Source organism: Periplaneta americana, chromosome 11 (genome assembly GCF_040183065.1).
Source record: "Periplaneta americana isolate PAMFEO1 chromosome 11, P.americana_PAMFEO1_priV1, whole genome shotgun sequence".
Taxonomy (NCBI): Eukaryota; Metazoa; Arthropoda; class Insecta; order Blattodea; family Blattidae; genus Periplaneta; species Periplaneta americana.
The window spans coordinates 65,864,151-65,879,663 of record NC_091127.1 but is presented as its reverse complement, the minus strand read 5'-3'; the positions used below and the strand labels follow the sequence as shown (position 1 = coordinate 65,879,663).

The window sequence follows — 15,513 nt, the reverse complement described above, 5'->3', positions numbered from 1 at the left end:
GAAATTACATAGATTCTCACCATCTTTTCAACAGAAATTATTCATATTTGAAAGCATAAGATGAACACTTCTCTCGTGTGATATAATGGTGAATATATTTTAAAAAACTAACAAAAATAAGTGCGTCAATAAAGTGATTTATTAAAGCAATATGTTTTGTCAGAAAGACGAAGAGCTTTGAAAAAGACAAAAACAGACTTATCATCCCGACTGTTGGACACCCGTAATGACATCAGTAAAAACCGGAGATATAATGTCATATCCTTTAATGATAGGATTGACTGTGATATTGTATGTTGGTGGTAAGGAACTTTCATGTCAACCTACTCAAGGAAATATGTGAACACAGAATTGTGGAAAATAAGTAGATCTCTTTTGAATTTCCAACTTTTAATGTACATAATATGAATGAAAATTGTGTAACAATTACTTGTGTAATACCATAGTTTTACATCAATTTTACCAACAGCTTTCAGTGTTGCTTTTAAAGTTAGATACAGATATATTTACAGTTACAGATCTTTCTCGCAAAAGAACGCTAATTCGTCCGTACAATTAACGTCTCCTAGCGTACCAGCACGCTTCATCATTACCAGACAATTTCCTCCGTTGGGTTGCCCAAGTTGCCACTTGGAATATCCAGTAGAATTTAACGGCTGATCTGAAAAATAAAAATAATCTATCAATGTTTACTGCAACCCCTTCTTTTGCAAATTTATTATCATAACAGCAATATTCATAAAGCTCCGTTTTTTCTTCATATCAACACACATTTCGATAATGGATCAGTCTTTCTTACACGAAATGTTTAGACGTACTAGTCTCTTGCAGAACGATGAAGATAGCCAAAATGTAAGAAATAGAAGAGAAATACTCATATACAATAACAAAGTATTGAAAAATCTATTATAGTGTTCCTTGATGGGATGCTGAACAGTGACTTTATCTCGACTACGGTAACCTAGCCTAAACTAACCTAACATAAAGGAATATTTCAGAAAACGTAACATAATTTAGAAAATTAGTAAATTTATACGAATATCCACACTTTAAATATAAATATATTATCATTATTTATGATGACTGCAATAAATTTCGCATTGTTCTGTTCTTTTGAATTATAGTCTACGCCAGATATGTTGGGAAAGCAAGTAAAGAAAGACATAAAGCACAGTTCACAAGATATTAAAACTTGTAACATTTGCAATGTTCCAAACGAAACTGGTATACAAAGAAAGTAAGCTTGTGTGTTCGGACCTTCAAGGGAGTTCCCCGCTTGAGAAACAATGAGGTAGAGCCGCCATTTGATTGAAGGTTAAACAGCTGTTATCGATTTTTCCCAAGACGTCTGGAATACACTATAGTTGTCATTTAAAAAATAATATAAATAATAATAATAATATAATAATAATAATAATAATAATAATAATAATAATTTAATTTAGGGAGTCATAACATTCGGGGAACGATCCAAACATCTTAATGTAGCCTATAATATTGCTGTTTCGTTCTCTTATTTATTCATTTAAGAATTAATTGGCTTCACATGCATACGGAACTTACTGAAAATTGTTACGTATTCTCCTTCAACATTAATATCATGGGCACCAATGTATGCCCATTCAAATCTCCAGTCGCTGAAGAGCTTCGGATGCTTCTCCCACATCACAGCCAAGGCACGAGCTTCTTGTTCAGAATTCAGAATGGCGAGATGAGCTCCTTCTTCCTCACATGTCCGTAAAGCGTCGTGCCATTTAGTACCCTTCGTATGCATCTTATAGTACCCCAGTCCGGTTAATAAATCGTAGTCATCAGAACTCGGTCGTTGTGGAGGAGCTGAGGAAAGACACACGAATCAACTGGTGTTAACATCTGGAGTATGAATACACTACAGGATTGGCATTACCCACAGTCAAAACGAACTTTTGTTCTTGCATTTCAGTAGAATGTGTGTGATAAATGTTCGCCAAGCTAGAGTTCATTTTTTATTGCACTGGAACTGATATCCATGATTACATAATATGTCATCTAGACTGATTCATAACTTCTCTGTACACTTAAAGATGACCCATTATAATATTAATTTAACCCTTAACAAGAAATACCGGTCTGCCAGACAGTATGGTATTTTGTTTGTAGAATATTTGCAACACTGCAAAATATTATGTCTTATCCATTGAGCTATATATTCTTTGGTCCTTCTTTAAATGTACTGTAGTGTGGTTGTAATGTAAGTCTCTTCAGTGCATTGTTGTTGCTGTTAAAGTATGTATTGTTTGCTATTTTTGCCGTTCTCACAGACCTTTATATCGTATTACGTAGTAGTTCGGCAACTTTAATATTGTTGTATGTATGTTTTATGTTTAATTTATTTTCGGTAATTTGTTATTATTATGTCCACAATTATTGCAATCATATTTCACCATGTCAGTTATGTCTACTGATCTTAATTTTCAGACAATAATGCAGCAAAGGTTAGAATATGAAGATGATATTGCTAATGAAAATGAAATAGGTGATTTTTTTGCCCAAATCCTAATTTTTATCATCCTTAGTGCTAATCAGACTGAAGTATCAGATTCAAAGTCAGATGACGAGTTGAAAGAAAGAGACTTACAAATCCCTAATGAAGTTGTCAGATAAGAATAAAGATGAAACAGCCCCACCTCGTTCTCCTAATACTTTTCCAAGTGTTATATTACTTTATACTTACAGGAATAGATTCTCACCTGTAACGGTAGCTACTATTAGAACGGAATCACTGTGGTCGCATTTCTCTGTAGTGTGATCAATATCCACTTCCCACGGACCCACTTCCTTCTGTCCAGCTTCGTGTTGTAACTTCACCTAATATCAAAATCGTTTATTTATTATTGTACAGTCAATTTTGAGCGCTTCATGAAAGTGGCCTTTTTTACTTCCCTAACATTTAAAAAGTGGCTTAGGAAATTACATTTTATCCTTTTGTATTTTGTCTCTGCATAGCGATTTGTCTTAAAATACAGGATGATTTTGTTCATGTCCAGTATCTACGTATTATAGTAGAATTAACGTTCTTTCGATTTCTGACAGCTCGCTAGCCGCGTGGCTTAACGGTCGGTGGCGCGCGGATTACGCATTGTCATGCCAACCAAGGTTAATCTTGGAAGTAACCAGTCACTATTTCACTCCCTCTACTCTCTTCGACAATGCAGTGCTGCCACATTGTCCAACATAACAAACGTGTCTGATTGACCGGCTCCTAGCAGTAGCATTAAATTGTCTACGTTGCCATGACAGCAGAACCGGAAGCCGCGCGGTATGCGAGCTGTGTCACAAGTGGAAAGAAACGTTAATTCTACTATAATTAGTTCATAAAATATCGCATCTAGGAAAGACGAGGGCCACAAATGCAAACATTTTATGAATTGATATAACACTGCTGCCTAATAGAGAAAAACTTGCTCTCCCTGTTTATACAGTGTGTTCCATTTACCTTGACCACCCAAAGTAACTTTGTACAGCAGCACCAAATGAAAAAATTGTTTCATACAAAAGTGTACAACTGAAAGAGGGAAATAAAACTGATGAGGAGCAATCTTGTAGCGTTATTAATGAAATGTGAGCACCTTGTTTCTTTTTAATTGCATTATATATTTATTATTAAACCGAGCGGGTTAGCGGCGTGGTAAAAAATCTGGTCTTGCATTCGGAAGGTCCGGGTTCGATCTCAAGGGCCGGCAATCCTAACTGAGGTTTTTCATGATTTCCTCAGTTATTTCCAGGCAAATGCCGGGATTGTACCTCTTGAAAGTCCGGCCATGGAAGGCGATCCTTCCCTTAATCCTTCATAAGTGTCAGTTAATGCTGTGTAATGTCTTAAGTGTTTGTGGCATTGATCTGATCCCTCATCCGGGGAGGCCCTCCATGTCCTTGTATGGTCAAGAATGTATGTATGTTATGCAATAGATTAATTCCTCTCCCGACAGTTTGCGGCCCTATAAGTCCCGTGTGGCATAGGTGGTATAAATGAACCTGAAAGGAAGAGGTTAAATTAAGGTGAAGAAAAAAAGAAAGAAAAAATGTATTATTCAATAATTTAATTAAGCTCGTCAAGACCTGTTAAAAATGTATCACAGTAGGCCATTCTAACAAAGAGAACGTTAATAAACGAAACGTTATTTGATACTTAGTATGTACAGAGGATATGAATTGACTGAGTTGGTGTAAACAATACATAGTACATTGCACGTACTCAGGACCGCGTAACCCATTCCACGTAGCTTTTGTTTTATTCCGCTGAACAGATGAGTGGTCTGTGCTACATTTGGTTTCATTTGTTTACTGTAAATCAAAGCTATTTACAGTGGGTTACCCTGGGTATCTGCAATGTACTAAGTAATTTTTACACCAACTTAAAATCAAACCACTTCTTTTGTACGTACTATGGACAGTAACCATGTCGTAAAGGTATAAAATAACGTTTCGTTTGTTAACGTTGGTGCATTTTTGAAAGGTCTTTGAGAGTTAGTACTCTTATCTCGTTAATAAATACGGGTACAAGGTTGCCTCCATATCAGTATTATCTCTCCCTTTCGGTTGTGCACCTTTTGTATTAAAGAATTTTTAATTTGGTGCTTGCGTACAAAGTTAATTTGGGTGGCCAAAATAAATGGGACATTCTGTATTTGGAAACAGGACATAATTGTGTCCGTTTGGTACTACTGAAAATCAAATGGACCTATTACATCATATTGAACTTCAAATATCTCATTAGTACACTTTTTACACTTTTGGCCGTCTTCTTCCCAAGGTACGATATGGTAAATGATCAAGTAAAACAAAGTTTAATACATAAGAATATGTCTTCATCAGAATAATATCACATCGTGGCTATACATTCTAAATTGACTAAGAAGAATTTCCTCCCCATCAATTTTTACACATAATATTGAAATAGAAACCATATAGTCTAAACAAAATGTCTCCAGAAACGATTGTTTAAGAGGGATTATATCTATTATTAACCTATAGAACTATGAAGAGTAAGTCAATCCTCAAGGACCGGCACTCCAGCAGTCTCTCGACTTTACAGTTTGTTAAACAAATTGCCACTTCTCGCGGATAACGTTCCTGCCGTATAGTGTCACTACAGTCTGGTAAGTGGTGTACCGTGCAACAAGTAAATTATTTATTTACGGAAATGAAGAGAATCTTATCTGAATGAGAGAGAACGAGCAGAAGCTTAATATGTTTTATGATATTTTCATTAATACTTTATTTTCACTCATGGATTTTGAAGTGGTCTTTTGCAGCACCAACATATAATTTATTTGATATATTATCGGTAATCGCTTATTAAAATATATTTAATTTCATAAAATACAATTCAATACGGAAATAACATAACTTCGGAACAAAATAGTACTTTCCTAATAGACCAACAGTAACTTAGTAGAAAAAAGTGGTGAAATTTGTTTTTTGATAAAAAGAAACTAATTTCTGACGGATATGCCGCGCCTTGTTGTGAGATTTTAGTTTCGTAGTCTTAGGATAATTATTCTAAGACTGCCCGATGTGTTTAATACAAATTCAGGACGATATTACCACAGTCTATTATATACAGTCAAGAAGCTTGAGTTGATGAGGGTACTAGGAACAATATACTGTGCAGATACTATTTCGCATTGTCTGTGATGAGGCGATAGTAGCGATCCTAGTGGTTAGCAATTATCTACGGATGCATATTTACTACTTATTGAGCTTCGTGACTGTATATACTCGACTGTGATATTACTCTGTTAGTCTGTTAGGTCTTAGAAATTTAGACTGTGATATGAAGACCTTGTTTACTGACCTCTGCTGTCCAGTGTCCTGTGTTGTTTCTTCGACTTAATAGGGAAAACTTGAGCGTATGAGGAACCGAAGATGTGCATTGCAGTCCAGTGGAACTATCAGAAATCCACAGCACCAAGAAATAAATTATGAATCGATGCATCGTCCAATACGTTCTTGACTTGTATTCCAGTTCACTTGTGTTATCTGCCAGTTTATATACACTCCGCGACATGCTTTCAAAAGATAATCTCCTTGTCTTATTAATGTACATTACTTGAAACTAATTACGTTGCAGTTGTGTAATAAGAGGTTTACTAGTTTAAGAAGTACAGATATGCGAGAAACTATGTGAACACATAAATTGAACAATATCATAGAGTGAAATATGTTTATTTTTATTGAGGAAAGAAAACTTCTGTTTTAAGCACAGTTACTAAAAGTGATTAGTCCTTGACCATTTCCAGGGGCGTACGCAAGGAAGGTTACCGGGTTTTGACGTCCCTTGGACTTTTTCAAAAAATTACATATTTAGATTTGAGTATTTTTTAAAATAAAAAATCGTTTCCTCTTCTCTAATGTTTCACTGTCATAGTAACAAAATTTACATCGAAATAATGCATAGTCCTCCTATCCCTCCTTGAATATAATTCATGTGCTTGATACTGCGCCACGTTCGAATTATAAAATGCTATCATTATTATATAGAGACCTACAGACTGGTACCTACCTTGCAGTGAAAGGAAGCTGATAAAATATAAAACTGAGTCAGGAATTTTCAAAAAGGACCATGTCCAAATTTTGTGCAAATTGAGTTTATACCCGTTTCTGGCTCTCCATACACTCTTCTTGGATTTCAGCATTAAAAGCAACCAATTTCTATAGAATGTAGAAATTTAAATTGTGTATCAACATGTTTGGACTGTTATATATTTGAACCATGCAAAAAGGTTTTGTGTTGTTTTCTTAAAATTTACTTTTTCGGACTTGGTCCCTTTTGCAAATTCCTGATTCAATTTAACTTGTTGCGGAACATATTCTGTTGGTTGTTTTGACAGTTCTGCAGTGCAGATGTTGTAATTGTGCATTGCCAATTTTAAACTCATTTTAAGATGGGTATTCACCCGTTCTTTAGTTTGAGTTGTGACTTTATTGTGAAAAGTTTGTGTAACGTTTTGGGTAATAATTGACGGTTAATATTTTAAGTATAAACTTAACATTATCGTTCCGGATTTTTGACACATCTAAGCTACCGCGAAGCTCAACTTTACTATTTTTAAGGAAAAAGTCACGCGAGGTTTGTGAAAATTTCACATTGACAAATGTTACTTCGCAGTCTCAGCGTGACGATGTTGTCGCGAACATTCTTATAGGAAATAGTTTCACATTCTCCTGTGAAAACTCAGCTGATGATGATAATGATAATAATAGTAATAAGAATAATAATAATACACAAAATTTTAAATACGCCTACCTATAATATAAATTGATAACAGTTTTAATAATGACCCCCCTTGACATAATTCTTCGTATGTTACTGACTGTTTTAATATGCAACACGCCCAGTACATGGTTCGTGTAACATCAAGAATGTTGCAGAGCTTAAAATATGTCCTATTTTGCACGGAAAATGACGCCCAAGAAACAGAGTCCAAATTATAGTGCCCTATCTCTCCTAGAAAGCATACTATGTCTCCTCATACTAATATCGCCGTTTCAGTTACGGAAGTTAAAATGATAGTATTGATGATGATTTTGAATATCAACAGAGTGGCAGTAGAATGATGGAAGAAAACGTCAGAAATCTGAAAGGAACCTCAGGAACCTTGACTTTGTCCAATACCAGGCCTGCAGAAGCCGTAAGTAGGGGAAATATGAAGTCAGCCTCACTCTACTTCTATTGGGGAAGATCGACTTCTGCGAAGAGTTGTTTATATTCTTTGCTCGTGCAAGATCTATCAGTGGCGGCACTGTAATTTTCAACACCCTCTTACCTAGCATCTCGTTTTGTTTACCTTTCACTACCTCGAACCCAGAACATGTACCTTCTCTCTATTCCTCTGCACAGAACATCCTTCTACTCATCATCTTTCAGCATATCTATTCCACGCCTCTGGAATTCTCTCCCTGACCATGTCAGAGACTGTCGGACAATATCAAAATTCAAATTTAAATTAAAAAATCACATTCTAGTTCGTGGAATTGCTTGTTGAACACATGTTAGGTTGTGCAACTTCACCTTAACCCATGACATATAGTAAATATTAACTATGCTGTTGTAAAATTGACAATTAATATGTAATGTATTTATTATTATTATTATTATTATTATTATTATTATTATTATTATTATCAGTTATCACTATCATCATTGCTATCTCTGTTTTCTTTCTTTTTTCTTATATTAGCTCGATGAGAGCTCTATAGTGTTCTTTTGACTCTGTTGACCCTCTACAGGGCTTTAACTTAATTTGTATTATTTTCATCAGTGTTTGTATTTCTTTTTTGTATTTATATGTGCTATCTGGTAGGATGGAAGAGAAGGCCTTATGGCCTTAATCCTGTCAGATTAAATAAATAAATTATTAATTATTATTATTAATAAATAAAGTCACTGTATTTATAATGCGTTATCTCGTTTCAAGGTTTACAATAATGCTAGATTTCCTATCGGTAGTTTCTTTAAGATTTCTTTGCACCTAGCCTGCTTTAGATTTTCGAAAACTTTCCTCCTATCATCACCTACGGAAACATAAATGTATAGCATTTAAGTAATGAACCCTGAAAGTCACTATTAAATTCAATTCAAAATGAACACAACGAGTGATATCCTTAATTTAACAGTATATAAATTAATAATCAATATACAGTTCGTAATAATGAACTTACCTGAAAGTTCGTCCATTCCTTAATTCTTTTATATGGGCTTTGTTGAAATGTGGTTTAATATTGAAATGACGAGTAGAAATAAATTGGATTGGACACAGGAAACAAGCAACTCTTTCGTCTTCTTCAGCAACAAAATAATCATAGTTTTATTTCCTTTGGAAGTAGTATTTCTTCACGGGTTTAGATTTTACCATGTTCCTGTTCTCTTCAAATTTGCAGCACGCGTATTGTGTATTTATTTATTTATTTATTTATTTATTTATTTATTTATTTATTTATTTATTTATTTATTTATTTATTTATTTATTTATTTATTTATTTATTTATTTATTTATCTATTTATTTGTCTGTCTGTCTGTTTCTGTCTGCCTGTCTGCAGTTCGTTAAAATGTTGAATGACAGCATTGACCTTCGGTCATATAGCTACCACTCACTTATCAACGTACAATTTATTTATCGTCCTATTACGAGTAAACCCAGTTAAGTCCAGTAATTCAAGTTTTGTAAAAATAGGAATTAAAACTTTATTACTACACGAAAAATCATAACAGATTCTTTAAATAAAGTAATTGGTTTGTTGCCTACAACATTTCGGACTTCTTCCATTTTAGTAGAATACAGAGCACGGAAAGACAAGTCGGGGGCTGTACTTAACTTATTTTACACAAAAAGCGAACTTAATCGCTTTTACTAGTAATAGAACGATATATACATAGGTAGACCTTCTTACATTATATGCACACATACATTTTAAAATTCATTTTACATGTCTTTTAACTCATTTATTTACTTCACTCGTTTTTCTCTTACTTTCCAAAGGTATGTTCCTAAGGATTTTATTATCTGTTCATTTGGTAGTTATTGATAGCATATTGTATACCTGGCGCCGCGAGAATGAATGTTGATGCAGTCGAGCGTAACTAGAACGCCATGACCGCGCTGGTAGAAAAGGTGGTTGGGGTAGAAGGGTAGTAAGGCAGTAGCTCTGAGGAGCTGCAGTTCTGCAGGTGTGTCCAATATAAATACGACCCCCCATCACAAGATTCGAATCCGGTTCCGCAGTCAACTTAAGCTAGTACTCCGTGAAGTGAACTACCGAAGCGACTTACATTTTGGCATAATTGCCGAAAAAATGGATTAGAATAAATACTCTGCAACTTTTAACTGAGATATTTAGGCAAAATAAGTGTGTCTGAAAATGAACGAGGGGAGTGGTCAAGTAATGTCGCTGATATTTTGGGCAGGGCATGGTTGCGCCCTACGGGCAGGTAAGATGCAGCAGATAAACAAGGGTCCCTGTTTTGTGGGCATAGTTGCGCCCCGATGAAATAGGTAGAGAAAAAGACATTACGGGAACTCGAGCCTCGTAATAAACCAATCTTATTGATTTCTTATTCGATTTAATATTCATTATCGATACCGTTAAAATGAATACCATGAAGTTGGCAGTACTTTATTAAGTGTTTTTCTGCTGTTTATTCAGTGATTATCGATAGCCTACTGTTAAAATGAACACTACGAATTTGGCAGTACTTTATTAGCTGACATATTCAAATGAGCGAGTCGTTCGAATATGAGGCCTTAGCAGTCTTGACATTTTATTAGTGATTTTCACACCGTCTGTGGCGTATAGTGAGGTTAATTTAAAATGAATGTTAAGTTTAGTGAAAAGAGCAAAGAATTAATAATTCACAATGGTTCTAAGATTCGATTTGCGAAACCCTGTACCGTAGGGTTAAGATATCGATGTACGAACAAAAAATTCAGTTCATTTATTGTGTGTGATCGATAAAAATGTTATTTTAAATAGTAACTTTGATAATATGCTACCTGATTTCAGTGCAGCTACCACTATAATATTTTTAAGTAGGCCTAATTTATTTATTTTATGACAATCACTTTCTTGTGTACTATGCCCATCGGGGCGCAACTATGACATGTCCATTCTGCTACCTGATTTCTTCGGGGCGCAATTATGCCATGTCAATTCTGCTACCTGATTTCTTCGCGGCGCAATTATGCCATGCTTATGCCTCCCAATTGACCGCGGGAGCAACTATGCCATAGCGGATATTTTATAGTGTCAATGTTGTGACGCTCAAAGGATTATTATTATTATTATTATTATTATTATTATTATTATTATTATTATTATTATTATTATTATTATTCTGAGGTCGAAGGAACTCCGTTAAGGTTGATTGAAGGAACATCTTTCTCGGGATAATTTTATGTAAATTATAAGTAGTACGTAAGGAATATTTCGCCGGCTTTATAAAATAACGTTACTAGAAAAGTAAACAGAAAACATCCGTTTCATATTATTCATATCAAACGAATTTTTCTGAAGCGTATATTATTACAGGGAGTTGTTCTTCCTTGCATTCCAGCCATGCCGATCCCTCGATCCCTTTTGCAATCTTCTCTTCGTCTAACATTGCTTTGTCTTCCACCTTCACGGATTTAGCTGTTCTTACATCTCTTGACTGTGAACCATCCCGAAAATTCTGAGAAAATCTGGAGTCTCGTCCGCTTTGAAGACTATCATCATCGCTTTGGTTCTACATTCATTATTCTGAACGGCGTCTTCTCCCTCGTTTGATTTAGAATTACGAAATTCCTTTTAATTATATCTGTAATTACAGAACCACTTCGTTCTTTAGGGGATGTGTTATATATAACGATATATTAATTACTGCATGGTTTTCAGTTTATAAGAGAGAAATACAGACACTACATTGAAAGAATTATGTTATATGAAAGTAACAAGTACAAGTTACCTTACGTTATATGATAAATAAACTTTTTCTGCAATTCTGAGTCGGAAATTTCACACGCGATCTTTGGTGAACGAATTTTAAGAAAAGTTAAAATTCATTATCACGATTCTTTACATCCAGGTGAATAAAACTACGGATGAAGTATTATTTTGCTACAAAAGAAGAAACTATTTCATGCTCGTAAGATCAATAGAAGTTTCTCTCACCGCTATTCTCTGTATATATACAGGCTGAGTCATAATTATGTTTGGAAAACGCGTGAGCATGCTCCTGTATCAAAAATAAGATCAACTTCCTTGTAGGCCTATGAAAATTTGTATGTATGTGTATCTATTTATTCACATTGCAAATGGGTATATACCCGGTGACAGTGTAACTAATTACACTCAATAATGACAATTAATAATAAACACAACTAATAATAGTACATTATGCAACGAGCTTATAATGAAGGTAATTAAGAAGTGAGTATGGATATTTATGAAACTAGCGCAAGCGAGTTTCATAATTTTCATACGAGCTTCTTAATTACCATTATAGGCGAGTTTCATACGACTTTTTATGCTCGACCATATTTCTAACTTGATATTATTAATTTTAATTGTATCTGACCTTCAGCAATGTTCCGTATGTTGTGAGATGTGCGCAGACGCGAAAGTATTGATTTTTTCCGAGGAACAGATGTCCACATTGACCTTGCTAGGCCATAAGAACCTACAGAGATAACACTGAAATTAAATTAGACATTGAAAAACGAGATGACAAATTGAATTTATTTGAATATTATTTACAATTAACGCTAATTATTATAGTAACAGAACATAACCTTCTGCGACAGTATTGGATTTCCAGCCTCCGTAACTTTTCGCTAATTCTCTTTCGATTGCATATCCGAGAATAATCGATACTTGCGGGTTTATAACGGTAGAAAGCTGACCTGTCATTGGCTGAACAGTTGTAACCTGAGTCGTCATTGGCTGAAAGACCTGTACTTTAATGAGTAGGTGTACTTTAATGACATGCATTAAAGGTCTGCTACCAGGTGTATAATTACTACGTTTCGGCATGGTCGAGCATAAAAAACAATAAATAATAATAATAATAATAATAATAAATTAAATGAAGCATGATCACTTACAATAACATTTAAAGTAAATTTAATTTGTATCTTAACCCTAAGTTCGATCTAAGACCTATGAGTGTGACAGGTTCATACCTGCACAAGTACCTTTCGGCACTACACTTATTTCGCTGTGAACTCACTCACTGCACTGATTCTACCTGATTTCACTAACACTTCTAACCATTTCACTGTTCAAATACTTTGCACAGCCACTTCACTGACACCAACACACTTCAGTTACACAATAGACTTCACTGACACTACACACTTCACTGTCAGAACACACTTCCTCACTGATAGAACAATTCAAATAACAAGATATCAATTACACCCTTTATGTAGTGTGTATAATATACTACCGTCTATTAGTAAAGTCATTGGCCTATTTTTAAATACATTTTTGGTTATTGGTAAAGCCTATAGTAAGTCTGCAGGTAAAGCATTCCAGTCCCTGATAGTACGATTGAGAAAAGAAAACTTTTCAGTGTCTGTCCTCTGTCTTCTTTCCCTCAGTTTATATAAGTGGTCGTCCCTTGAAGAGTAATAAAGCATTCCAGTCCCTGATAGTACGATTGAGAAAAGAAAACTTTTCAGTGTCTGTCCTCAGTCTTCTTTCCCTCAGTTTATATAAGTGGTCGTCCCTTGAAGAGTAATTTGGCGGCTGCAACCTATTTTTTATTTCTCTCCAGGCAGGCTCACCTCTGTATGTTTTGAACATTGCGCATAATCGAATTCGCGTTCTCCGGTCCGTGAGTGTGTCCCATTTTAATGGTGAATTATTACGACGGAAAATGCTTATATATTGGAGAAATGCTCATACTTTGCTTTTGTTCTTTTTTGTTGTCATAAGTACATGTTTGGAAACTTGTTATTTAACATTTACAAAAGGTGCTCAATGTTTCCCTTCGTAGCCGTGGAGCACTATAAAATAATTATATTATTATAATTTGACCTCGTTCTACTTTCTATTGTATAATTAACTAATATTCGCAAGTAATACTAGAAACGTCTGTACATACAGATTTTTTTTAAGGCAAAGTCCCAGACTAGACGTTGACTAACCCGGACTGCCTGTATGACAGACTGACGGCACAGATCAAATGGCCATCATAGGGACAAGAGAAATATTATTTATTTTCTTAATTAAGTATCTTACTATGTCCTTTTTTGTTCGTAGTGTATCACCAAACTTTTATCGAATAATGGTAAGCAGTAATCGTTATTGCGTGAATGTAATGGCACATAAGTTCTAGATTTTGTGATAAAACCAGCTCTTGAATGAAAGAGATGCTTTTATGGACACAATAAAGCTGCAACTATTGAGTGATTGAAACTTCCAAAGCCATATTACTTTCGTTTATGAGACAGCTTTGAATGTCGACGCAGGGGAAAGGATGGTGTTCAGATAGAATGCTTCACAGTAAGGAAATTAGCATTAGTTCTCTTCCTGTATTATTTCCGAGGCAAATAAAACTGTTCTCAGAATTTTGAAGCAAGAGGACAAAGTTCAAATAAAAATTACAAAACAGTCTGTTATAAAATTCCGTGCGTTTCTACTAATCCCATATTTACGAATAAGTTACTAAGACTACCTGATGGAAGTTGTAGTAAAGTATATACCTACATTAATTAAAATTACAGTTTACCACAAATTTCGGCATTAGTAACTCGGTAACTTTGTGGCATGTAGCCCCATAAATTCTTGTTTTTACACTTGGTTTCACATCATTAATTTCCATTTAAATTCATATTATAAAAGTCGGTTGTTCAAAAAAACATATTCTCTCGTCAAAGTTTTCTCATTTACATTGAACTGAATCATCGTATTATAGGAAAAAGTGTATTTCAATACGACTATAAAATATCGTCAAATTGCGTGGGAAAGAATGAAGCAGAGTTAATGATTAAGCATCACACAGTCCTTATTTGGACCATTCATTCATTCATTCATTCATTCATTCATTCTTCATTCATTTTCATAGTGTTCTGCCCAAGTGCAGGTCTTTCACTGCAAACCCAGTATTCTCAAGTTTTTCTTATTTTGTCCCTTTCTCTTAGTCTCCTCGTATGATCCATATATCTTAATTACGTCTATCAACTTCCATTCCTTCTGTTCATTCTTAATTACGCAGTTTCTTTTCAGCCAGTGACCCAGCCAATTTCTTTTTCTCTTTCCGATCAGTTTCAGCATCATTCCTGCTTCACCCAAACTTTCCAATACAGCTTCGTTTCTTATTCTGTCTGACCATTTCATAAGCTCAATTCTCCTTCATATCCACATTTCAATTGCTTCTAATCGCTTCTCTTCGCTTCGTAATAATGTCTATGTTTATATCCCATAAAGTGCTACATTCCACACAAAGCACTTCACTAGTTTATTTCTTAGTTCTTTCTCTACAGAAGATGCTCCTTTTTCCAATAAAAACTTCCTTTGCCATTTCTATTCTCCTTTTGACTTCCTGGCAACAGATCATGTTACTGCTTATATTACTTCCCAAGTATCAGAAGCTGTCAACTTGCTCTACTCCCTCATTATAATTCGTAAGTTTATCTTCTTTACTTTTCTTCCTATGACCATGATCTTTGTCTTGTTTACATTTATTTTCACCCCATACTGCACACAACTGTTATTTAGCTCTAGTATCATATCCCTTAGTATCATCTCCTCTTCTGCTAACAACGCCATGTCATCAGCAAATCTTATGTACTTTATTCTTCTTCTTTTTCCTACTATCACTCCTCCAATGTTATGAAAAAAGTTCTTCACTAAATCCTCTAAGTAGATGTTGAATACTGTAAGTGATAAAGAGCATCCTTGAGTTACTCCTTCTAACATTTCCTGTACTATCCTGACTTTGACTCGTTTCATATAAAGGTTACTGAACAGCCTTCTCTCTTTCCAATACA

General features: G+C 34.7%; 1 protein-coding gene across 1 annotated transcript in view; it reads right to left on the bottom strand.

Moving 5' to 3' along the window:
* Positions 1-373: 373 nt before the first annotated feature.
* LOC138708524 (uncharacterized) overlaps positions 374-15,513 on the bottom strand; it is a 31,906-nt gene continuing 16,766 nt past the window's right edge. The window contains exons 5-8 of the mRNA XM_069838640.1: positions 5,837-6,097; positions 2,730-2,847; positions 1,564-1,836; positions 374-661 (exon numbers count right to left, since the gene is read on the bottom strand). Of these exons, the coding sequence (XP_069694741.1) occupies positions 513-661; positions 1,564-1,836; positions 2,730-2,847; positions 5,837-6,097 (801 nt within the window). The 3' untranslated portion in view covers positions 374-512. The remainder of the gene's footprint in view (positions 662-1,563; positions 1,837-2,729; positions 2,848-5,836; positions 6,098-15,513) is intronic.